Source organism: Mirounga leonina, unplaced genomic scaffold, assembly GCF_011800145.1.
Source record: "Mirounga leonina isolate KUSES-001 unplaced genomic scaffold, KU_Mleo_1.0 Mir_353, whole genome shotgun sequence".
NCBI lineage: Eukaryota > Metazoa > Chordata > Mammalia > Carnivora > Phocidae > Mirounga > Mirounga leonina.
Window position 1 is genome coordinate 2,064,713 of NW_023270699.1, and position 18,194 is coordinate 2,082,906.

General features: G+C 62.3%; 1 protein-coding gene across 4 annotated transcripts; it reads left to right on the forward strand.

Annotated features, from left to right (window-relative positions):
- The first annotated feature begins 3,665 nt into the window (after positions 1 to 3,665).
- Positions 3,666 to 13,488, forward strand: CFAP410 (cilia and flagella associated protein 410). 4 transcript variants are annotated; one of them, XM_035030075.1, is made up of 8 exons: positions 3,666 to 3,842; positions 5,147 to 5,165; positions 6,518 to 6,564; positions 8,971 to 9,200; positions 10,063 to 10,237; positions 11,016 to 11,106; positions 12,352 to 12,458; positions 13,015 to 13,214. In XM_035030075.1, exons 1-8 carry the CDS (start codon positions 3,766 to 3,768, stop codon positions 13,025 to 13,027), a joined length of 759 nt encoding a protein of 252 aa, XP_034885966.1. In that variant the 5' UTR covers positions 3,666 to 3,765; the 3' UTR covers positions 13,028 to 13,214. The 4 variants fall into 4 exon arrangements, with proteins under 4 accessions (XP_034885966.1, XP_034885965.1, XP_034885969.1 ...); XM_035030078.1 differs by lacking the exon at positions 12,352 to 12,458 and adding an exon at positions 5,795 to 6,058 and having other exon boundaries at positions 3,772 to 3,842; positions 13,015 to 13,488; XM_035030074.1 differs by lacking the exon at positions 12,352 to 12,458 and having other exon boundaries at positions 13,015 to 13,488.
- Positions 13,489 to 18,194: the final 4,706 nt, after the last annotated feature.

Genomic DNA, 18,194 nt, shown 5'->3' on the forward strand with positions numbered 1-18,194 from the left:
GAAATATGAACAGTGTTACCACTGTACACAGTTGTGGAAGGGAGCTGGGGACGTGGAAATCCAGGAGAAGCTGGAGAAATGTGAGGGAGGGGGGCAATAAGCAGCCCTCCCCAGGCAGGGAGGCAGGTGCCAAGGAGGGAGCTTGCAGGGGAGCTGGGGAGCTGGGAAGGTCCAGTTAGGCAAGCGGGACCATAAGGGGGGCGGATGGAGAGGTCCGTGGAAGGCAGTGGCCCCTTCAGACCCCCTGCCACCGTGAATTTGCAACAAGGGATGCTGGTGGTGGGTAGGGCTGCTGTCGGGAAGGGAAGACCCCTGTCCCCCCAACCCCACCCTTCTGCATCTGTCCAGCTCTCTCCATTTCTGCCCAGGATGGCCTTCACTACTCCTCTGCCACCTTCCAAAGTGCATGCGAACATCCTGGAGTCAAGTCCTGCCTAGAGCTACACAGGGAAGGGACTCCTGGCATTGCACAGTGACACAACCCAAACTACCACACTTAACTTACCAAAGAATCCTCACCTTACAAGTGTCACCTGAGTCACCAGGACCTTCAACTGGCTCACACCCCGGCCACCCTCTTGAACAGCCGAACAGAGGTGGTAGGGGCTACAGAGGCCCCCAGAGGCTAGAGAGCTAGGAGCACAGCTGTCCCCCTTCCCCCCATGTGGGTGCCCGACAGGTGCCACTCCTCCCCTTCGGCTGAGTGGGTTCCTGCCAGAGGCTGCCTGGACTCAGGGACAAGTGCTCCTGTTCCCCAGTGATTGGTGCAGGGAGATCCACACACCTGAACCCGAGCGCCTTGCCCTACTCCAGGCAGACCCGCAGAGTCTTCACACCTCTTTCCCCCATCACCCCATCACCTACAGAAAACCCTCCAGGTGCAGCCCTGTCCTGAGAGCTGGGGTCTGTCCCACAGCCCTCCCTGGCATGGCTTACACCCCACCTGGACTGGTCCTTTTGCCTGGACCATACCGGTCCAGGTAGGAGGGGGAGGGGCCGTCTCAGCCAGGTGGGGTCCAGCAGGGCCAGCAACTCCCAAGCCCCCTTCCCATCAGCCACCGGCCCACAGCCACGACATACAATGCCCCATCACAAACCTGCTCAATCTTCCCCAGAATGAATTTCTGCAGATGCCTGCTTCTGTCTGCTGGTGGCACCATCATCCACAGCTTGGGCAGACTCTCTGGATGCTTCTACACCACCTCTTGGCCCAGCCTGCTCTTCACAGCTCCTGGCAGCCCCTGCTTTATCCCTGTCACCTGGTGGCTCTCAGGTTGGGACAGCCAGAAGCCCTCTGCAAGCTCCCATAGCCTGGGCCTCCTGGAAACTTCCTTCCATTCTCAGTGAGGCTGAGCTCGTGTCTGCCTTTCTCTTAGGTCGAGCCTCATTGGTTAGATCATTCTCTGCCTGCTTGAAGGCTAAGAACTCAGAATGCACTGCTCTGAAACCCCCCTATGCTCCCAAATTTTACACTGACTCAACCATGGCCACCCTGAGCACCCTCCCTCATTCCCCAGCCTCCCAGCCATCCTATTCCTGAACTGATTCTTCCATGGGATGGACCCACAGTGCCCCTGCAGGCCACTACCCAAACCTTGGCTTCTTGTGACTGCAGGATTCCCGCATGAGAGCTGTTCTGTCCTGCCCTGAGACCTGGACAGGTCCCCAGGGGCTGCTACTAAAGCCACTGTCCGTTTGAGAGCTCTCACTGCCACTGTTTGTGAGCCTTCTTTCTCCTCAAAGAACACCAAAGTTCTCTGTTGCCTGAGGAGACTCACACACCATTTTGGGGGCCACCTCACCCGTGCCTCGGTGAGAGCGCTCAGGGCAAGAATCTGACTGATAAACCACTCATGGCATGCCGTGGCCCGGCAAAACACGGCACAAGGACAGAACCCGAAGCAGCGGCAATTGTTAAACTACTGTGGGAAGGCTTTCCTCTTTGTGGGATCCCCCATGTTGTGTTTGTAATACAAGCAGCAGGGCTGAGTGAGATGGGGGATCCTGCAGTAAAATTCTGCTCTCTCCCACTGCAGCTCACCTCTCGCCATGCCACAGGGCCCTTGTCCAGGCTGGTCCTCCACGTGTCTCAGGGGCCCTGGGAAAGCAACCTCTGTCTGACCTCTGTTCAAAAAAACATTATTCTGGGGCGCCTGGGTGGCTCAGTTGGTTAAGCGACTGCCTTCGGCTCAGGTCATGATCCTGGAGTCCCGGGATCGAGTCCCACATCGGGCTCCCTGCTCAGCGGGGGCTCTGCTTCTCCCTCTGACCCTCTTCCCTCTTGTGCTATCTCTCATTCTCTCTCACTCAAATAAATAAATGAAATCTTTAAAAAGAAAGAAAGAAAGAAAGAAAACATTATTCTGACACTTCTTAAAACAGTAGGGAAGACTTTATTCAAGACTATTGCAATAGGGGAGAGAGGTTGGCTTCGACTCCAAATACAAAGAGGACAAGAGGGGTTTACAGCCAAGGAGCAGAGTTGGGGGCCAGTGGATGGAAAAGTACTGAGACATCATGGGTAGGGGGTCTTGCTAAAGGCAAGCTAAGATGATCAGACTCTACTTGAGGGATGAAGAACTTAATCAGCTAATGGGGGTGATCAGACATCAGGGGTGGGGGTGATAGGCTTTGTTGAGATGGGGCTGGGCAGGGCACAGGCAGGACAGCGGCTTAGTGAAAAAGAGGCCTTAGAGGATGACTCAAGTGGGGTCTTGTCACCTCCACCAGCTCTGAGATCCCAAATGCCAGTCAATGTAATCTGCACCCCTGGTAATCTTTGATTTCTAAAAGGCTTAATGTGGGGCGCCTGGGTGGCTCAGTCGTTAAGCGTCTGCCTTCGGCTTGAGTCATCATCCCGGGGTCCTGGGATCGAGCCCCGCATCGGGCTCCCTGCTCGGCGGGAAGCCTGCTTCTCCCTCTCCCACTCCCCCTGCTTGTGTTCCCTCTCTCACTCTCTCTCTGTCAAATAAGTAAATAAAATCTTAAAAATAAAAATAAAAAAAATAAAAGGCTTAATACTCGAAAGGCCACCTTTCCTTAAATGCTCAAGGGGAGGGAGGGAATCCACACAGCCCCAGGACTGTCCCTGATTTCTTATTTCAACAGTTTAAATCGCAGTTATTCAGGGAGTCAGGAAACTGTCACCTCTATCCTCCAGGCTTGGGGGTTTGGGCCGGGGGCTCAAAGGCTGGGGGCTGGGGTCCTCGAGGGATCGGGGCATGAAAGCTCGGGATTGCGGGGACTCGGAGGCTCGAGGGATCGGGGGCTCGGAGCTCGGGGCTGGAAGTCTCGGGGGTTCGGGGGCTCGGAGCTCCGGGCTGGGAGCCTTGGAGGCTCGGGGATGGGGGGTTTGAGGATTCGAGGGCTCGAGGGCTCGGGGGCTCCGGGCTGGGGGCCTCGGGGACTCTGGGGTTCGGGGGCTTGGGGCTCGGTCACGAAGAAGGTCCTCACCCGGTCGCAGCAGAACTACGTCAGAGGCCGCATCTCCAAGCCGCACATGCGCCGGACCGGGCGCACAGCCCGAGGGGCGGGGCGGGGCAGGCCGGGGCGGAGCCAACGCCTGAGCGCAAGTTGGGTGGCCTCACTGCGCTCGCGCCGCTCCGCCCCCTCACGGGGTGGCCAATGGGCTCGCAGGACCCGCCCCTGACGACGGGGGCCCCGCCCCCTGGAGACGGCAGCCGCGGAGCCGAGATCCCCCCGGCTCGCGGGCGGTGGGTCCGGGGAAGGGCCGGGCCGGGGTTTGGGTTCCCGGCGCCCTCCGCCATGAAGCTGACTCGGAAGATGGTCCTGTCCCGGGCCAAGGCCTCGGAGCTGCACAGCGTGCGGAAGCTCAACTGCTGGTGAGGACCCAGAGGCTGGGGCCGTCCCCGCGCGTCCCCCCGCCGCCCGGCACCCGCGCCCGGGCGGAGCGGCCCCGGACCCGCACCTCCGCTCTGGCCGGGGGCGGGAAGGGCCTGCGGAGGAGCCACAGGGCGGTTCGGGGTGGAAGGGAGCAGGTGCCAGGGCCCCACAGCCTGCGGGAGGAACTGCCACAAGCCCAGGTGGCCCTTGCCAAAGATCCTTCCAGAATTTTTACCCCCTCTGGGTTGTGGTGTTTCAGACGCAGGCTCCAAACAGGCTAGCTTTGCTCGAGACAATTGGAATTGCCTTCAAGTCTTGTGGGCCTTCTAGGTAGCATTAGTGGGGCAAACGGTTCCCTTCGGGAAGGGTCTGTTTTCCGACATTGTGGGTCATTGGGAGCCAAGTCGACTAATAAGGGGGGAGACGGAGGGGATTAACACGTTCCTAGTGGGAAAGAAAGAGAGCTGAGGCTCCAGAGTAACGATTCAGGAAACATTTCTGTAACTGAGTCCTGTTGGGAGGGCCTGTCCCCAGGTGCCCCACTCTGGGAGGGGACAGGACAGGATACAGGAGCTGTGGGGTCAGTGCAGGCTCCAAGGTGGGGTGGCCCGGTCTGGCTGGGCCAAGGAAGGACAGACGCACTTCAGGAACTCCTGGAAGATCTACCGCGAGGCTTCACGCACCCCTGTACACACTGGGCAGTGGAGCTGGGGCGGGAGGAACTCAGCCCCCAGTCCGCCTAACTCCTGGGAAGTGTCGCAGACTGACTGCAGTGAGCTCTGCCTGTGGCACTTCATGACGTTCGGCCCTGTCTCTTGTTCCCAATAACGCCCCGCTTTGTTTTGCATGAGGTGGCCAGGCTTTGTCTGAGCAGGGGGAGACAAGGGCCCTGATTCCGGCTCTCCAGCGTTTGTTTCATGAGCTGCATGCTCCACAGCCTTTGAACTGGGCCCCTGACAAGGACTTGCTTGTTTACTGACATCAGTGAGGGACATTGTCCTGCCGTGCCACAGCCTGGAGAATGAATGGCTCTCGTTGTCCTCCAAGTGCGGCGGCTCTCCTGCTCCTCAGTCTGAGAAGCGCCCCTCAAGCGCCGAGCATAGAGAGTTTTGTTGCAAATAGCCCCGCAACAGGTTTTGATGCCTTTGTCAGTCATCTGGACAGGCTGTCCCTGACTCTGTTGCTGACATCATAGAATTTTAGCTTGTAGACTTTGTTATTAATTTTTGGAATTTTTGTTTCTAATATTTTTTTACTCAACTTTACCAGAATTAAAGTATGTATGTCTTTTTTTTTCCCCTAGGGGCAGCCGCCTCACAGATGTAAGTATTCTGCTGATCATCTCCAAATGCTCTCTGATCCCAAAAGTTGTATCCTGTCCCCCAAAAGGATCGCTGAATTTACAGAACTGCACACATTCAATTCAGCCCCTAATCTGGTACTTGGTTCATTTAGCAGTTTTCGTAATGTGGAACGACTAAGGAAAGAGGTGTTCCAAGTGCCCAGCTTTATTTTGAAGTTCCTTTAAGTGTTCTCCTTTAAGTCGATAGAAGTCTCCATGTCCCAGGTCTCACGGAGGAGGGAGCAGATCCAAAGTTCGGCTGGGGATGAATGTCAGAGAGCTTGCTTTACTTCAGACGTGCACTCTGCCTGGAGGCTTTTTTCATGGGTTCCTGGGCTGTGAGTCACTGAGGAGGTTGCTCACTTCAGCTCCTGCTCTCGGTGGGATCCAGTGTTGTGCTACCCACTCCAGGCCATGGCAGGACGGGATGGGGCCCAGGCTGGGGGTCAGGGAGCAGTGCCCTGAGCTGAGCTGTGGGTCTGTGAACAGATTTCTTTCCCTTTCTCTCTCTCCTAGAATGAATGTCCCTGACTTACACAGGGATCGTGTACCTGTCTTTTCTTTCTTACTTAGTTTTGTCACTTGAACTGTACCTTTCCTTGAAAACAGAGTCAGAAATGCTGCTGAGACAGAGGGCTATCCAGAAAAGCTGAGTCCACCTCACGCTATAACTGAAATGCAGCATATCCAAGCACGCAAAAACAACCCTAAAAAAACAAAAATACCACCATAGCAGAAAACAAATCCACTGCACATGTGAAGCTTCTAAGCAGACCGTGAGCCTGTTGAGGTCAAGGGTGTCATCTGGCTCGGTGCCTCGTGCATGGCAGGTGCAAAGACACTTGAGGACTGCCCCGCCCATCGGCCTCACAGGTTAGGGGGCCGCTGTGGACCAAGCCGAGCACCCTGCTGCTCTTTTGTCCTGAATTGACAGTATTAAAATGGCATGAGATCCAGTCTCAATCCTGTCTCCCTTTTGGCCCAGCTCTGTTGGCCAAGCCCTCTCCTTGTGCCTCAGGGACAGCAAGACAGAGGTTCTCTGTCCAGCGTAGGGGCCACAGAGGTCCCCTTAACTGATGTCTTCTGTGGGCATCGAAGGGTAGGGATTGTGGCCGCGTTTGATGGCGGCGAGAGAGAGTGTTTCTCCTTTGGATGTAGGGAAGCCGAGGACGATGCGGTACATGGAGTATGATGCAGAGCCTGCGCGCTCTTGCATTCGTGTGCCAGTCCCAGTGAGCCCAGGCGTGGCTCTGAGTGGCGCACCACGGGTCTGTGCTGGGCTCGCGGGGAGTGCCCGGTGGTGTTGCCCCATCAGCTTCCTTTCCTTCCTAGGTCTCCATCTGCCGGGAGATGCCCAGCCTGGAGGTGATCACCCTCAGGTACCTACACACCTGCTGTGCTCTGAGTCACGGGGCTCGAAAGAAGAGGAGAACCTTCACATGCCCTTAGATAACCTGAAAACTCCCAAGGAGAGTGTGCCTGGGATGGCCGCTTCTGTGGGCAGGGCAGCCGGGCAGCACAGGGCCCCTCCGAGCTCTGCCTGCCCATCCCCCTCGAGCACGCTGCTGGGTCCTTGCCCGCCCTCCCCATGGTCGTGGGCACAGCCCCCAGCCCACTCGATGAGCGGCCGCCGTCACGTCTGCCCCCAGCGCCCCCACCGTTTCTGCCGTCTGGTTCTGGTGCCGCCAGGAGCTCTGCCGGTGTCCCTGTGTCACATGCCCTCTCATTTTGATAACCACCTCTTCCGGGGGCTTTGGCATCTTAACAGACTAGGGAAGCCGTGGACGAACCAAATGTGGCCGCTGGAATTTCTGGCAGTTGAGCAGTTTGGAGGGTCGGGGGAGGGAGCGTTGTCCTCTGCCCCTGAACTCCCTCCTGCCCCCTGGGGACCCGGGGAGGGAGCCTGGGAGTCGCCACTGCTTGCCAGATGCTGGCTCTCCCACTTCGGGCGAGGCTCAGATCTCTGGGCCTCAGTTTCCCTCTCTGTAACATGGACCTAATACCGGCATCTGCCCACGTGGGGGCAGTGAGGAGTGGGTGCAGGCAGGAAAACAGAGTGCTTGGCGAGCGTGCACGCGCCAGCTGTCTGTGTCACTGACTTGGTATCGGTGAGGCCGAGATTTGAGCCCCGAGAGCCTTCCCTGATGATTGAATGGATTGCCTTTCATTCCTGAAAATAGGTGTGGCTCGAACCCTGGCTCTACCCTGCCTGGAGTGATTTGGGGCAAGTTGCTGGGCCTCCCTGAGCTGCAGGATCTGTCATGCTCACAGCTCGGAGAAAGGACGGGAGGCCCAGGGTTGTTGACTGAGCTCAGGTGCCCTGTCTGCGCGGCTGGCTGCGTTGGAACCCGAGTGTAAATCTCTGTGTGAACGCAGGGTGCACGTCCTCTCCTGGGTGCAGTCACTTCCCTCTGGTCTCAGAGCCTCGCGTGGAGGCGGCTGTCTAGTCTGTTCTGGCTGCTGGAACAGAATCCCGTAGACCGGGCGGCTTGCGGATGATAGACATTGTGTGTCGAGCCTCTGGAGCTGCAAGTCCAAGGTGAAGGTGTTGGCATTTCAGTGTCTGGGGAGGCCCTCTTCTAGCTGGGTCCTCGCATGGCGGAGGGGGAAGGGAGCTCAGGGGGCTCTTTCATGAGGGCACCGGTCCCCTCCGAACCCCATCACCTTAGGGGTTAGGTTTCAGCATAAGAGTTTGGGGGGCACGAATACTCAATACCACAGTTAGCCCAGTGGTCCCGTTGGACGGCAAGCCGGGGTACAGGCTCGGATCTTCACGTTGCACCCCGGCCTGTGCCTCGGACAGCTTTCTCAGACTTGGAGATGGCAAAGCCTGAGTCCTGCTCGGGGCGCAGTGGCGTCCGCTGCACCCCTGGCTCTCAAGTGAGGCAGGCCGTGTGCTGAGCGCAGTGCTCCATGCCGGCAACCCCATTAGTAAGTGGGGCCGCCACTGCAGTGTTGTCTTAGGGACGAATTGGGCCATCGCTGCCCACACCAGTGCAGCCTCCAGCAAAGAATGTTCTAGATAGGTCTGGCCCTTGGGGCAGGGTCGCTTGGAGTGGCCCCACCTGTGCCCTCCACATGCAGGGAGTGGCAGCAGCCCCAGGGCTGCGAAGAGCACTGTCCCGGCCTGCACGGAGCTCCCGCCAGCCTCGCAGTCCTGGGCGCCTGCCCTCGAGCCGAGCGCGCGTTCGCGGGCCATCTGCGCTTGCGGGCCATCTGCGCTTGCGGAGGTGGGAAGGTTTCTGCTTGTGTCCGTGCAAGCCTGTAGGGTCTCTGCCTAGAGGCCTGGATGATTTTCTGTCCCTGATAAGTTCGCAATTCTGAGGAACAAAATGTAAACCCACAAACTCTGTTTCTTCCTTAGGCATGGGATTTGGGAAGTTGGGCGCTCAGTTCTGTGTCCCGTGGAGCTTGCTTGTGTTTGCTGTGGGTTTTTGTGGCCACTGCCTACTTTGGGGCACAGAGACGTTCCTTGGTGGCCGGTTTCCTGTCCTGTGAGGGAAAGTGAGACCTCCGACCCCCCAGCTGACTCCATGAGGCCTGCACCGAGCAGGAGGCCAGGGCGTTGCTTACTGCTGCTCATCTGTCCTTACGCTTTCTTCTGGGTCCGGGGTGTTTGTTGAACTTGACTCACGCTGTCCGCTTCTGACCTCCTTCCAAGGCGAGGGCAGATGGGCCTGACCCGGGGGTGCTCTCGCCTGGTGTTTGCAGCGGACCCGAGAGGAGTGGTGTGGAGGGGCGCCGCCCTCCGCGAGCGGGGTGCTAACCGTGCCGTCCCCATGCAGTGTCAACAGCGTCTCCACCCTGGAGCCCGTGAGCCAGTGCCAGCAGCTGAGCGAGCTCTACCTGCGGAAGAACCGCATCCCCAGCCTGGCGGAGCTTTTCTACCTGAAGGGCCTGCCGCGCCTGCGCGTGCTCTGGCTGGCGGAGAACCCTTGCTGCGGTCCCGACCCCCACCGCTACCGCATGACCGTCCTGCGCAACCTGCCCCACCTGCAGAAGCTGGACAACCAGGGTGGGTGTCCGGACCGCCCGGGGCCTGCACGTTCCCGATCCTTCCAGACGCAGCAGGGGCCCCCTCCCTGTGGTTTCGGGGGGAGTCCCCCAGGCCGCTGCTCCTCATTTCGCAAGTGTGAGCGGGTCCGACCCCCTGGGTGCGGCCCCACACGGAGCGTGGGCTCGCAGGTGGGCTCACGCACGCTTCACCCCCCTCCTGCCTGGGCACGCCGTTGCCTCTGCTGCCTTGTTCCTGCTCAGAGCTCTGCTCCAGCCGCTTATCCGAGTGGCCTGGCGAGCGAGGGACAGGGTCCCAGCGGGCTGGCCGCGTCCATGCTGGCCCCTGGGGCCCTGCGGCAGGTGAGGGCGCGCCTGTGGCCCCCGCCCCCCCCCAGCACTGGTCCCCCGCCGCTTGCCTCTTCCTGCTGGCGGCCCGAGGGGCCTCCCTGCGGCGCTGACCCGCTCCTTCCCCACCTGTTCCCCGGGGGCCCTGCCGGGTTCTGGCCACTGGCATTGCACCAATCCCTGGCCCTGGGCACGCGTGCACAGTTCTTTCCCCCAGAAAACAAGTGTCATGTAAGTCAGCGCCGAGAAATTAAGCCACGTGGCAGTGAAACGGACTTATACTGTGTACTCTGTTCCTTTTTAATGCTGACCTTAATTTGGCTTTTGATGAACACTTGCTTGTAGCGGGGGCTGGAATTGAGATTCATGTCCAGCACGGGCCGGGACAGGGAGGTGACAGGCCCCGGCCCTGCTCTCGGGGGGCCGGCCAGTGGGGCGGAGAAGCATGCCTCCTGTCTACGGCAGACTGTGCCGCAGCCCGGGGGCTTCTGTGGGGGCGAGCCCGCTCTGATGCTCTTGTCCCCCCGACTCCGAAGCCGTGACCGAGGAGGAGCTGTCCCGTGCGCTGATGGAGGGGGAGGAGGTCACGGCCCCCAGCGGACAGGGCACGGGGAACGGCGGCGGGCCTGCGCTGTCCTACGCCCTGAGCGCCACGGACACCACTGCTGAGACCCAGCAGGACACGCTGGGCTGTGGCCAGGAGGAGACGAGGTGAGCTGGCGGGGGCGGCGGGCCTGGCCCTGGGTCCTCCTGTGGAGTGATGGGCCTCTCTGGGGAGGCAGGGAAGGGAGCTGCCTGCGGTGGTTCCTTGCCGTCTGTGGCTCTCAGTCGCCCCCCAGCCTGCTCGCAGCTGTGCGTCCGGCAGGCTCGGGGCCCGGGGCTTGTGTGGGTACGGGGCCACCCTCGCAGCTGGAGCCGCCTGGAGGTGGGCGGGGGACGTGGGCCAGGGGCCTGTGGGCACCACGTGGCCCGGCACTGCGGTCCCCCCGAGGGAAGCCACCTGAGCTGCCGTGGGGTGGGAGGGCTGTGCGGCCCCGAGGGGGGCCCTCCCTGACCGCAGCACCGGGACGGGCCTGAAGCAGCCTCTGGGGGCAGGCTGTTTCTGAGCAGCCGCGGAGCGCGGGGAATGTAGAAACAGTCGAGCCCAGTGGGGCTCAGGCAGCGTCCACTTGGCAGCCAGGCCCGCCGTCCTGCTTCCCGCCAGCGCAGGAGGCCACCTGCGTGCTGCCCGCTGCTCTGCGTTCCCATTTGCGTCTTCAGTGCCCCCAACCCTGGTGGGAGCCCAGGTGTGGCGAGGGGCCCCCCGGGGCCCAGAGAGATCTATGCCAGGCCACAAATCCTCGTCCCGCCCGCCGTGCAGTGCTCCGTCCCTCCAGAAGCAACGTCACCAAGTGGCAGTTCTGCTTCCTCGCTCCAAGGCCCTGGGGTTGGAAACGGGGCCCCGAGCAGGTCCGGCCTCACAGCCCCGTGCTCCCTCTCCTACCCGCAGCATCCAGAGCCAGCTCAGCCTGAAGCCGCCGTCCCGGGACCGGTTTCCTGCCTTCTCACAGAGGGACGCCGCGAGCAGTCGCAAGAACAGGGTGAGCATGCTGGGGACAGCCCTGGCTGGAGGCGGCCGCCACTCCCACTGCCCAGAATGGGGGGGGTGCAGCTGGACAGGCTGCAGCCACCCAGGGCGCACCGAGCTGGGCCCCAGGGGGGGAAGCTGGCTCTGAGCTGAACTGGAAGTGGCACCCTAGAGGGGGCGACTGCCAGCAGAGAAGTGCAACCCCGGGAGAGGAGACCCCAAACCAGCCTGCAGGCAGCTTGGGTCCGCCCCGCGTCTGGCCTGGGGCTGGGAGGGCAGCACCTGACGCTGCAGGGGGTGCTGCTCTCGGGGAGGCCTCCCTGTCCTGGCGGGGCGGCTTCCGGGGCACCATGGCTCCTGATGGTCCCTAGAGTGATAGGCTCAAGAAGCGAGTCATGTGGGCGCTTCCATCGACGATGCTGGACCTTTCCAAGCGTCTGCCTTCTTGTCATTCTGGTCTGTCCTGGGGCTTGTTCCCCTTCTGGTCAGTGGGCTGGCCATCTGATCCAGGCTCACACCCAGGGGGACAGGGGCCATGTCTTCCCATGTGTGTCCTCATGGGACAGAAAGCGCAGCTTCCCTGTGGCCCCCCCCCCCAACCCAGCAGGGCTGGCTTCATCAAATGGAATTGCTCACATCCTGAGTGTGAGCGTCATTGGCCAGAAGAACGGGGTCACCACCGTTAGCTTGGCCCAGTGGGGACCTTGCCTCCTGGTCACGCAGGAGGGGTGCTGCCTGAGCAGAGCCGGAGTCTGAGGGAGGCCTGTGACCCGCAGCGCCTGCTCCCGACTCCCGGCTGCAGGGTCCAGCCAGAGCCATGGGACCAGCGAGACTCGCACTAGAGGGACTCCGCAGTCAGAGCTGGGGCTGCCAGCACCCCCTTGAGGAACTTGAAAGCTTGTGGGAGGCACAGAGGGGGATGGACAGAGGCCCTGTCCTTGGGAGGGGCCAGCCTGCACTCTGGGAAAAGTGTCCCCCCAGAGCTGCTGACAGAAGTGACTGCAGGCTGCAGGCCAGTGTAGGCAGCGGCCACTGGGCCTGTGGCCCCTTCGCTGCACAGGTCACCGTCCTCTGCACGGTCCGTGCACGTGGGTAGCCCCCCTACACGGCCCCGCAGCGGGTCAGCCTCTGCAGGCAGGGCCAGGCGCAAAGCTCCCTCCTCCCCACGCCCAGGCCTCTGCAGAGCACGGGGCGGTGGGGGGCAGGGGTCGCCCCAAGACTGAATCACTGATGAGCTCGGTGCGTTCCATATATGCAGGCTGAAAATCATCAAACCCCCTGGAGCAGGCAGAGCCGCTTCCGGGGACAGAAAGGAAGGCCCTGGCTCTACTTTGAATGTGGAAGTGGCTCGTCCTCTCACGGAAGGTCCTGCGAGCCTGAGTGGGGGGATGCGGATGGCCAGGGAGACCGCACCGGTGTAGGGCTGTGGGGGAGCAGGACCCCCGAGGATGGCTGAGGTCAGGGGTTAGCGCCATGGGGTGGGCAGGGGCTCTGTTGCCGAGCCCCAGTGTGACCCTCTGAGCGGCTGTCACGTTGCTGCCGTGTGCCCCTGCTCACACCCAGCTCTCCTGTCACCGCACGGGAAGAGCCAGCTCGAGTAGCCCCGTGTGCAGAATCCTCTCTTGCTCCGGTGTGGGTGGAAACCACACGCACATGCATGACACACATAAGCACGTGTGTGTGTGTGTGAGAGATCACACGTTCCTGAGCGCTGTGCTGGCCACTCAGCCCCTTCTGACCCCTGCTGTGTGGCTGGCTGTGTGACCGGGGGCCCATTGCTTGGCCTCTCTGGGCAGTCCCTGCAGGCGATGCCGCTCGTCTGCCTGAGTCTCTGTGCTCTCTCCGGGGTTGCCTGGAAGGCCGCTCGCCCGCGATGCCCGGGTCCGGGTGGGGGCGCTCAGCGGTGACTCTGTGCCCCCAGAACAATGTGCTGACCGCCGTCCTGCTGCTCCTGAGGGAGCTGGACCCCGAGGGGCTGGAGACCGTGCACCAGACCGTGGCCAGCCGGCTCCAGGCCCTGCACAAGCAGCACCTGCAGGAGGACGTGGAGTGACCGTCAGTCGGAAACCCGAGCTGCCACGCCTTCCTCCCGCAGCCCCGTGCTCAAGCACCTGGGAGACGTGGGGTCCCTTCCGTGGCCACGGCCCCTACTGCACCCCAGCTGAGGCCCAGCATGCGGGCTGTGTCCCAGGAAGCTCAGGCCTGCCTGGGGAAGCCAAGCCCTCGGCGTGGATGGCGCCCCAGCGAGAGCAGGAAGGGCGTAAGGCACTGTGCCGGGTGCCCTCCCTGCCCGGGGGCCAGGTGCACGCCGGCCTGCGTGGGGGGCCCACCTGGACTTGGCTCTTCCTGAGGGGGCATGGCTGCCGCTGTCCCTAATAAATGTCTTACCAAAGTCCGATCTGGAAGCAGGCATTTCCTAGGGGACAGACGTGACCCTGACGTTGTTTTGAAGGTGAGGGCCATTGCTCACGCGCGTTTCTCCTGTCAGTTCTCTGCCCCAGTTGTGGAATAGACTCTGTCCGCCATGGCCAGCTTCCAGAATGGTGCGGTCCTTAGAGTGGCTTGGCATCAGCAAGCTGCTGATGCTGGCCGCCACCAGGGCGTGTCTTGCGGCTGGTAGGGTGGCGGCAGGGCTGGAGAACGCACCTTCCTTTTCTCTCTGCCTTTTTGAGAGCCCGCAGGGCCAGGGGTTTGTGCGGACGGGTGGGAGAGGCCCGGGGTGGGGGAGGACGCCCCAGGGAGAGCCGCAGGCCTTGCCCTGATGGTAGTGCCCCCCAGCAGCTGAGGATGCCTCCCTGGGCCAGGGAGCGCCGTGGCCTCTGGGCCGGTAGCGGGTCTGACTGGTGCTGCTGCGGCCGGGACAGGAGTGGGGTTGCCTCGCCCCCGCTCCGGTGGATGGGGACCCACATCTGTGTCATGTGTGCGTCATGCTAGCCGAGGGGTGACTCCTGCGCCGTGTGCAAGAATCCAGGCGGGGCGGCCATGCCCGGCAGACAGTGCTGCCCTCAGAGAGGCTGCACTCAGGCCAGCGAGTTTCAAACAGCCGGGGCCCAGGGCGGCTGCTGGGCGCTGGGTGCCGGGCCCGGGCGGGTGGCTGCTCTCTGGGGCATCTGTGGTTCTCCAGCAACTGAGTGGCAGAGCGAGGCGTCGCCGCGTGTGAGGGGTGGCCGCCCGGCCATGTGTGCGCTTTCCGCCGTATGTGGGGACGGGCGTCGGACTCTCAATAAAGCGTCTGAGAGCAAGCTGGGGGTGCTTGTGTTAAATTGAGAACACTCTCCCTTCCCCACCCACCTGGCGGGGCTCACACTGACTTCCCACCTGTGCCATCACCTGGTGCACCCCAGCTAGGGACCTTGGATTGGCCACCAGGCTGGCTGGGCCCTGAGCACCCCACGGCTCTGCTCCCACCCGGCGGCCGGGGAGCTCTGAGCTCGGCGGGAGATGCGCTTCGAGAAGAGACCAGGGGTCTTTGCTGCCGGCATTCTCCACAGACAGACACATGGGCTCCAGGGCTGCCCTGGGGAGCCCGGGGTTTGGGGGGGCCGCGCCGGGGCCTGGGGACAGCCCGGGCTGGCCTAGTGTGCTGCCAGCACGCATCTGAGGAGTCCTGTGCAGCTGAGGGAGCGCTGCCCCGGCCGGGAGTGGACGCCCACAGCGGCCTCGCCGAGGGCAAGCGGAGCTGGGCATCCGCGTCCCACGAAGGGACTTGTTTGCTGGCCCGCGCCGCCCGCACCCCTGCATTTCTAGTGTGCACTCGGCCAGGCCGTGACCAGCATGGGCACACGGGACCCCGCACTTGCTGGGTGCTCTGTCCCCACATCACGTAGCTGGATCTTAGCCGCTCCCTGGGAAGTCGGCCGTTCAAGTCCTGCAGGGCTGTCCAGTTTCGTGTGAGGAAGAAATACTGCTTGTGCGTGAAGGGCTGAGCTGCCCATCATGGCGGCACACTCGGGAGGCCGGTGGCCGCGGTTCTCACCCAGGGAGCCCACCTGCGCCCTCCCCTTCCAGGGGCTGGCGGGGTGGGGGGAAACCTGTGAACGCTAGCCTGGCTGATGATGTAGCGTCCACATCACCCCCTTCCAGATGTCCTCAAGTAGGAAAACCGGACAGGTTCACTACACCTGCCCATGTGCCCGACAGCTGGGGGTCCCCGTGGTGAGCGTCCTCAGTGGGCCAGCCGACTGAGCTCAGCGGGGGGGCCTTGTCAGGGGCCTGGGACGGCGCCCCGATGCCTGCTACTGCCCACCCCCTCCCTGCATGCAGGCCCTCCGGAGACGTGCTCCTGAAGCCCTGCCGTGAGCACGAGCCTCTGGGCGATTCCCCAGAAATGCTCTCCAGCGCTCCCTCGAGCCCTGTCAGCAGCAGAATTGTCGAAACATGTTCAATCTGCCAGACACTGAGGACTCCTGCTTCGGCGGATGCTTCTCAGGGTCCTGGTACCCCGGTAAGATTTACTCACAGGCTTCGTTGCCCAGAAAGCTTGCAGAAGGACCTGTATTCTCCAGGGCTGAGATAGTCTGCACACAGCGGCCCGGGATGCAGGGATGATGGGACAGAAGGATGCGTTTGTGGTCGCCTGCATCCCAGAGCCTCCGGCAGCCAGCAGGCCCAGGGGCAGGGGGCCAGTTTGCCCCGTGGGCCACACCCTCCTCCACACAAGGGACGGTGGCTTCGGGGAGCTGCCCTCCAGGGCCGCCCCGTGCCTTGGGGTCAGCCGTCCTGGTGGAAAGCTGGCTCTGGGTTCAGCTGCTCCCCCTGCTTCCCAGCAGGCCAGCCTCGGCCCAGGGGTGCTGAATAGGGGCTGGGGAGCCGTGGGGACAGGGCTGCTTCACAAGGCAGATGGGATTACTGCTCTGCTTTCTGGACCGTGTAGACACCTGCCCAGTGCCCCACTCTGTAGCAGACCCCACTGGCCGCTCCCAGGACCCTGCCGCAGCCACAGGCAGCCAAAGAGTAACGCTTGCTCCCTGGTTCACCACATCCTGCGCCCCTTTCCGCAGCCACGCTCCCGAGGCCCGTCTTTGGCCTCACACGCCCACGCTGTTCTGGACACCACCTCAGCACACGCCTTCCTGCAAGTGAGGCCGGGGCTTGCTGTCTGTGGGGTTCTCAGGTGGCCCCAAGGTCCCAGATCCCTGGCATGCACACCCCATATGACCCCCATGCCCAAGTAGGGGGTCTGTGAATATGATGGATGCCCTGCATATATGGCCAAGGTGAAGGAGCTTCACAGATGTGCTTGAGGTCCCTAACCGGCTGCCTGAGTCAGTCAGAAGGGAGATTGGCCTGGGTGGGCTGGGCCTAACCGGGGAGCCCCTGCGGCCCTCCTTTACAGGTGCCCACCGATCAGGGCTGAAGAGGGCGTGGGCCTTCTGTCCCTGAGCTCAGAGACTAGAAGCAGCAGATGTCCACTGCCGCCCCCGGAATTCAGCCACCAGGCAGCTTAGAAGGGCCTGAGGTCCAGGGGAGTCCGTGCCCGGCGGACACCTCAGTCACGGCTGTTCATGAGCCAAGGACCCACCTCGGCTGCGCCCACACGCCTGAGCTACTGTGAGGTCACAAATGGGGGTGTTTGAACCCACCATGTTTGTGGTGGATCTCAGGAAATCAGCACGGTCTCCATGTGGGGAGCCGAGTCCTGCGGGAGCTCCAGCCCACAGCAGAGCCCCTGCCCACCCCCAGCAGGCCCCTCCAGGCATGGCCCGCCGCCTGCCGGCCCCGCCCGCCCCCCTCTCCGCGCAGCAGGGACCCGCCGAGGGCTCTCTCCCAACCACATTGTGCGTGTCCGGGTCCACAGGCGGCTCGTCGAGGCCTTGGCTCTGTGCTCTTGGGCCGGTGGCTCCCGAGCAGACTCCACACAGCGTCCGTACACAGCGTGGGACACAGAAGCCTCCGGCATTTGTCCACAGCCTCCCTGGGTTGTGATCAGAGGCCCACGCACACACGCCGGGAACGCAGAAGCCACTTGCAGGGGTCCCGCGCCCGCCAGAGCGGCCCTGCCCTGGGCTGGGGCCTCCCACGGTGGCGAGCCCCTGACCCTCAGGCGCGGTAGAGAGCACGCTTGTCAGCGCCCTGTGGCCAGGCGACTGGTGCCACCCCCACCCTGCTGGACACCCCACATGCTATGTCCTCGAGGATGAGCTGGAGGGCAGAGCCCACTGGGCCTGGGGTTCAGGGCCTGCGTCCCAGCCTGGGATGGCCCCAGGACAGCCAAGCCTTGGGGGCTTCCTCCAGGACGAGCCCCGCTTTGCTTGGGGAGCCAGGGCCTGGCTTCAGGGAGGGGGTGTTGGGACAGCAGGGGCCGGGCCCGGACGCCTCGGCCTTCCGCCGCAGGCCCCGGCCGGTGCGTGCCCCGCCTCCCAGGCTGTGGCATGGCGGCCGTGGCAGGCGGGGCAGGCCGTGCTCCAGGAGGCAGAGGCCATCTCCAGATGCCGCACGCTCAGGCAAAACCAGTAAGAACGTCCCGCAGTTAGGCTCCCGAGGCTCCCCGGCTCCCTTCCCCAGGCCAGGCCCTGGGTGCCCTGGGAGGCCTGACCGGCACTGCGGGGGGCTGGGGGGCTGGCGAGGGAGGGGTCAGCACGGAGCAGGGCCTGGGCCAGCCTGGCATCTGGGCTGAGTGCGGCTGCGTGCTCGACAGATGGACACGTGGCTGTACACTGGAGGCTGTTTCTGCCACAGCCAGGGTCCTCCCAGGGAGTCCCCACCTCTGAGCCGCAGCCTCCCCACTGACACGCGTAAGCACACACGTGTACTCACCTGTACACACGTATGCACTCACGCACACACTCATGTCTGCACTCAGGCATGCACACATATGCACGCATGCACTCATACACACGTATGAACTCAGGCATGCACACATATGCACTCACGCACGCACTCATAACATGTCTGCACTCAGGCATGCACACGTATGCATGCACGCAAGCACACTCATAACATGTCTGCACTCAGGCATGCACACGTATGCACGCACTCATAGTATGCACTCAGGCATGCACACGTATGCACTCACACTCATACACACGTATGCACTCATGCACACACGTATGCACTCAGGCATGCACACGTATGCACTCACGCATGCTCAGGCATGCACAC

Coding starts and splice junctions, on each gene's coding strand:
- CFAP410 (XM_035030074.1), top strand. CDS start 3,766: ATGAAGCTGACTCGGAAGATGGTCCTGTCCCGGGCCAAGGCCTCGGAG. Junction 10,238..11,015: donor TGTGGCCAGGAGGAGACGAG/GTGAGCTGGCGG, acceptor TCCTACCCGCAG/CATCCAGAGCCAGCTCAGCC. Junction 11,107..13,014: donor CGAGCAGTCGCAAGAACAGG/GTGAGCATGCTG, acceptor CTGTGCCCCCAG/AACAATGTGCTGACCGCCGT.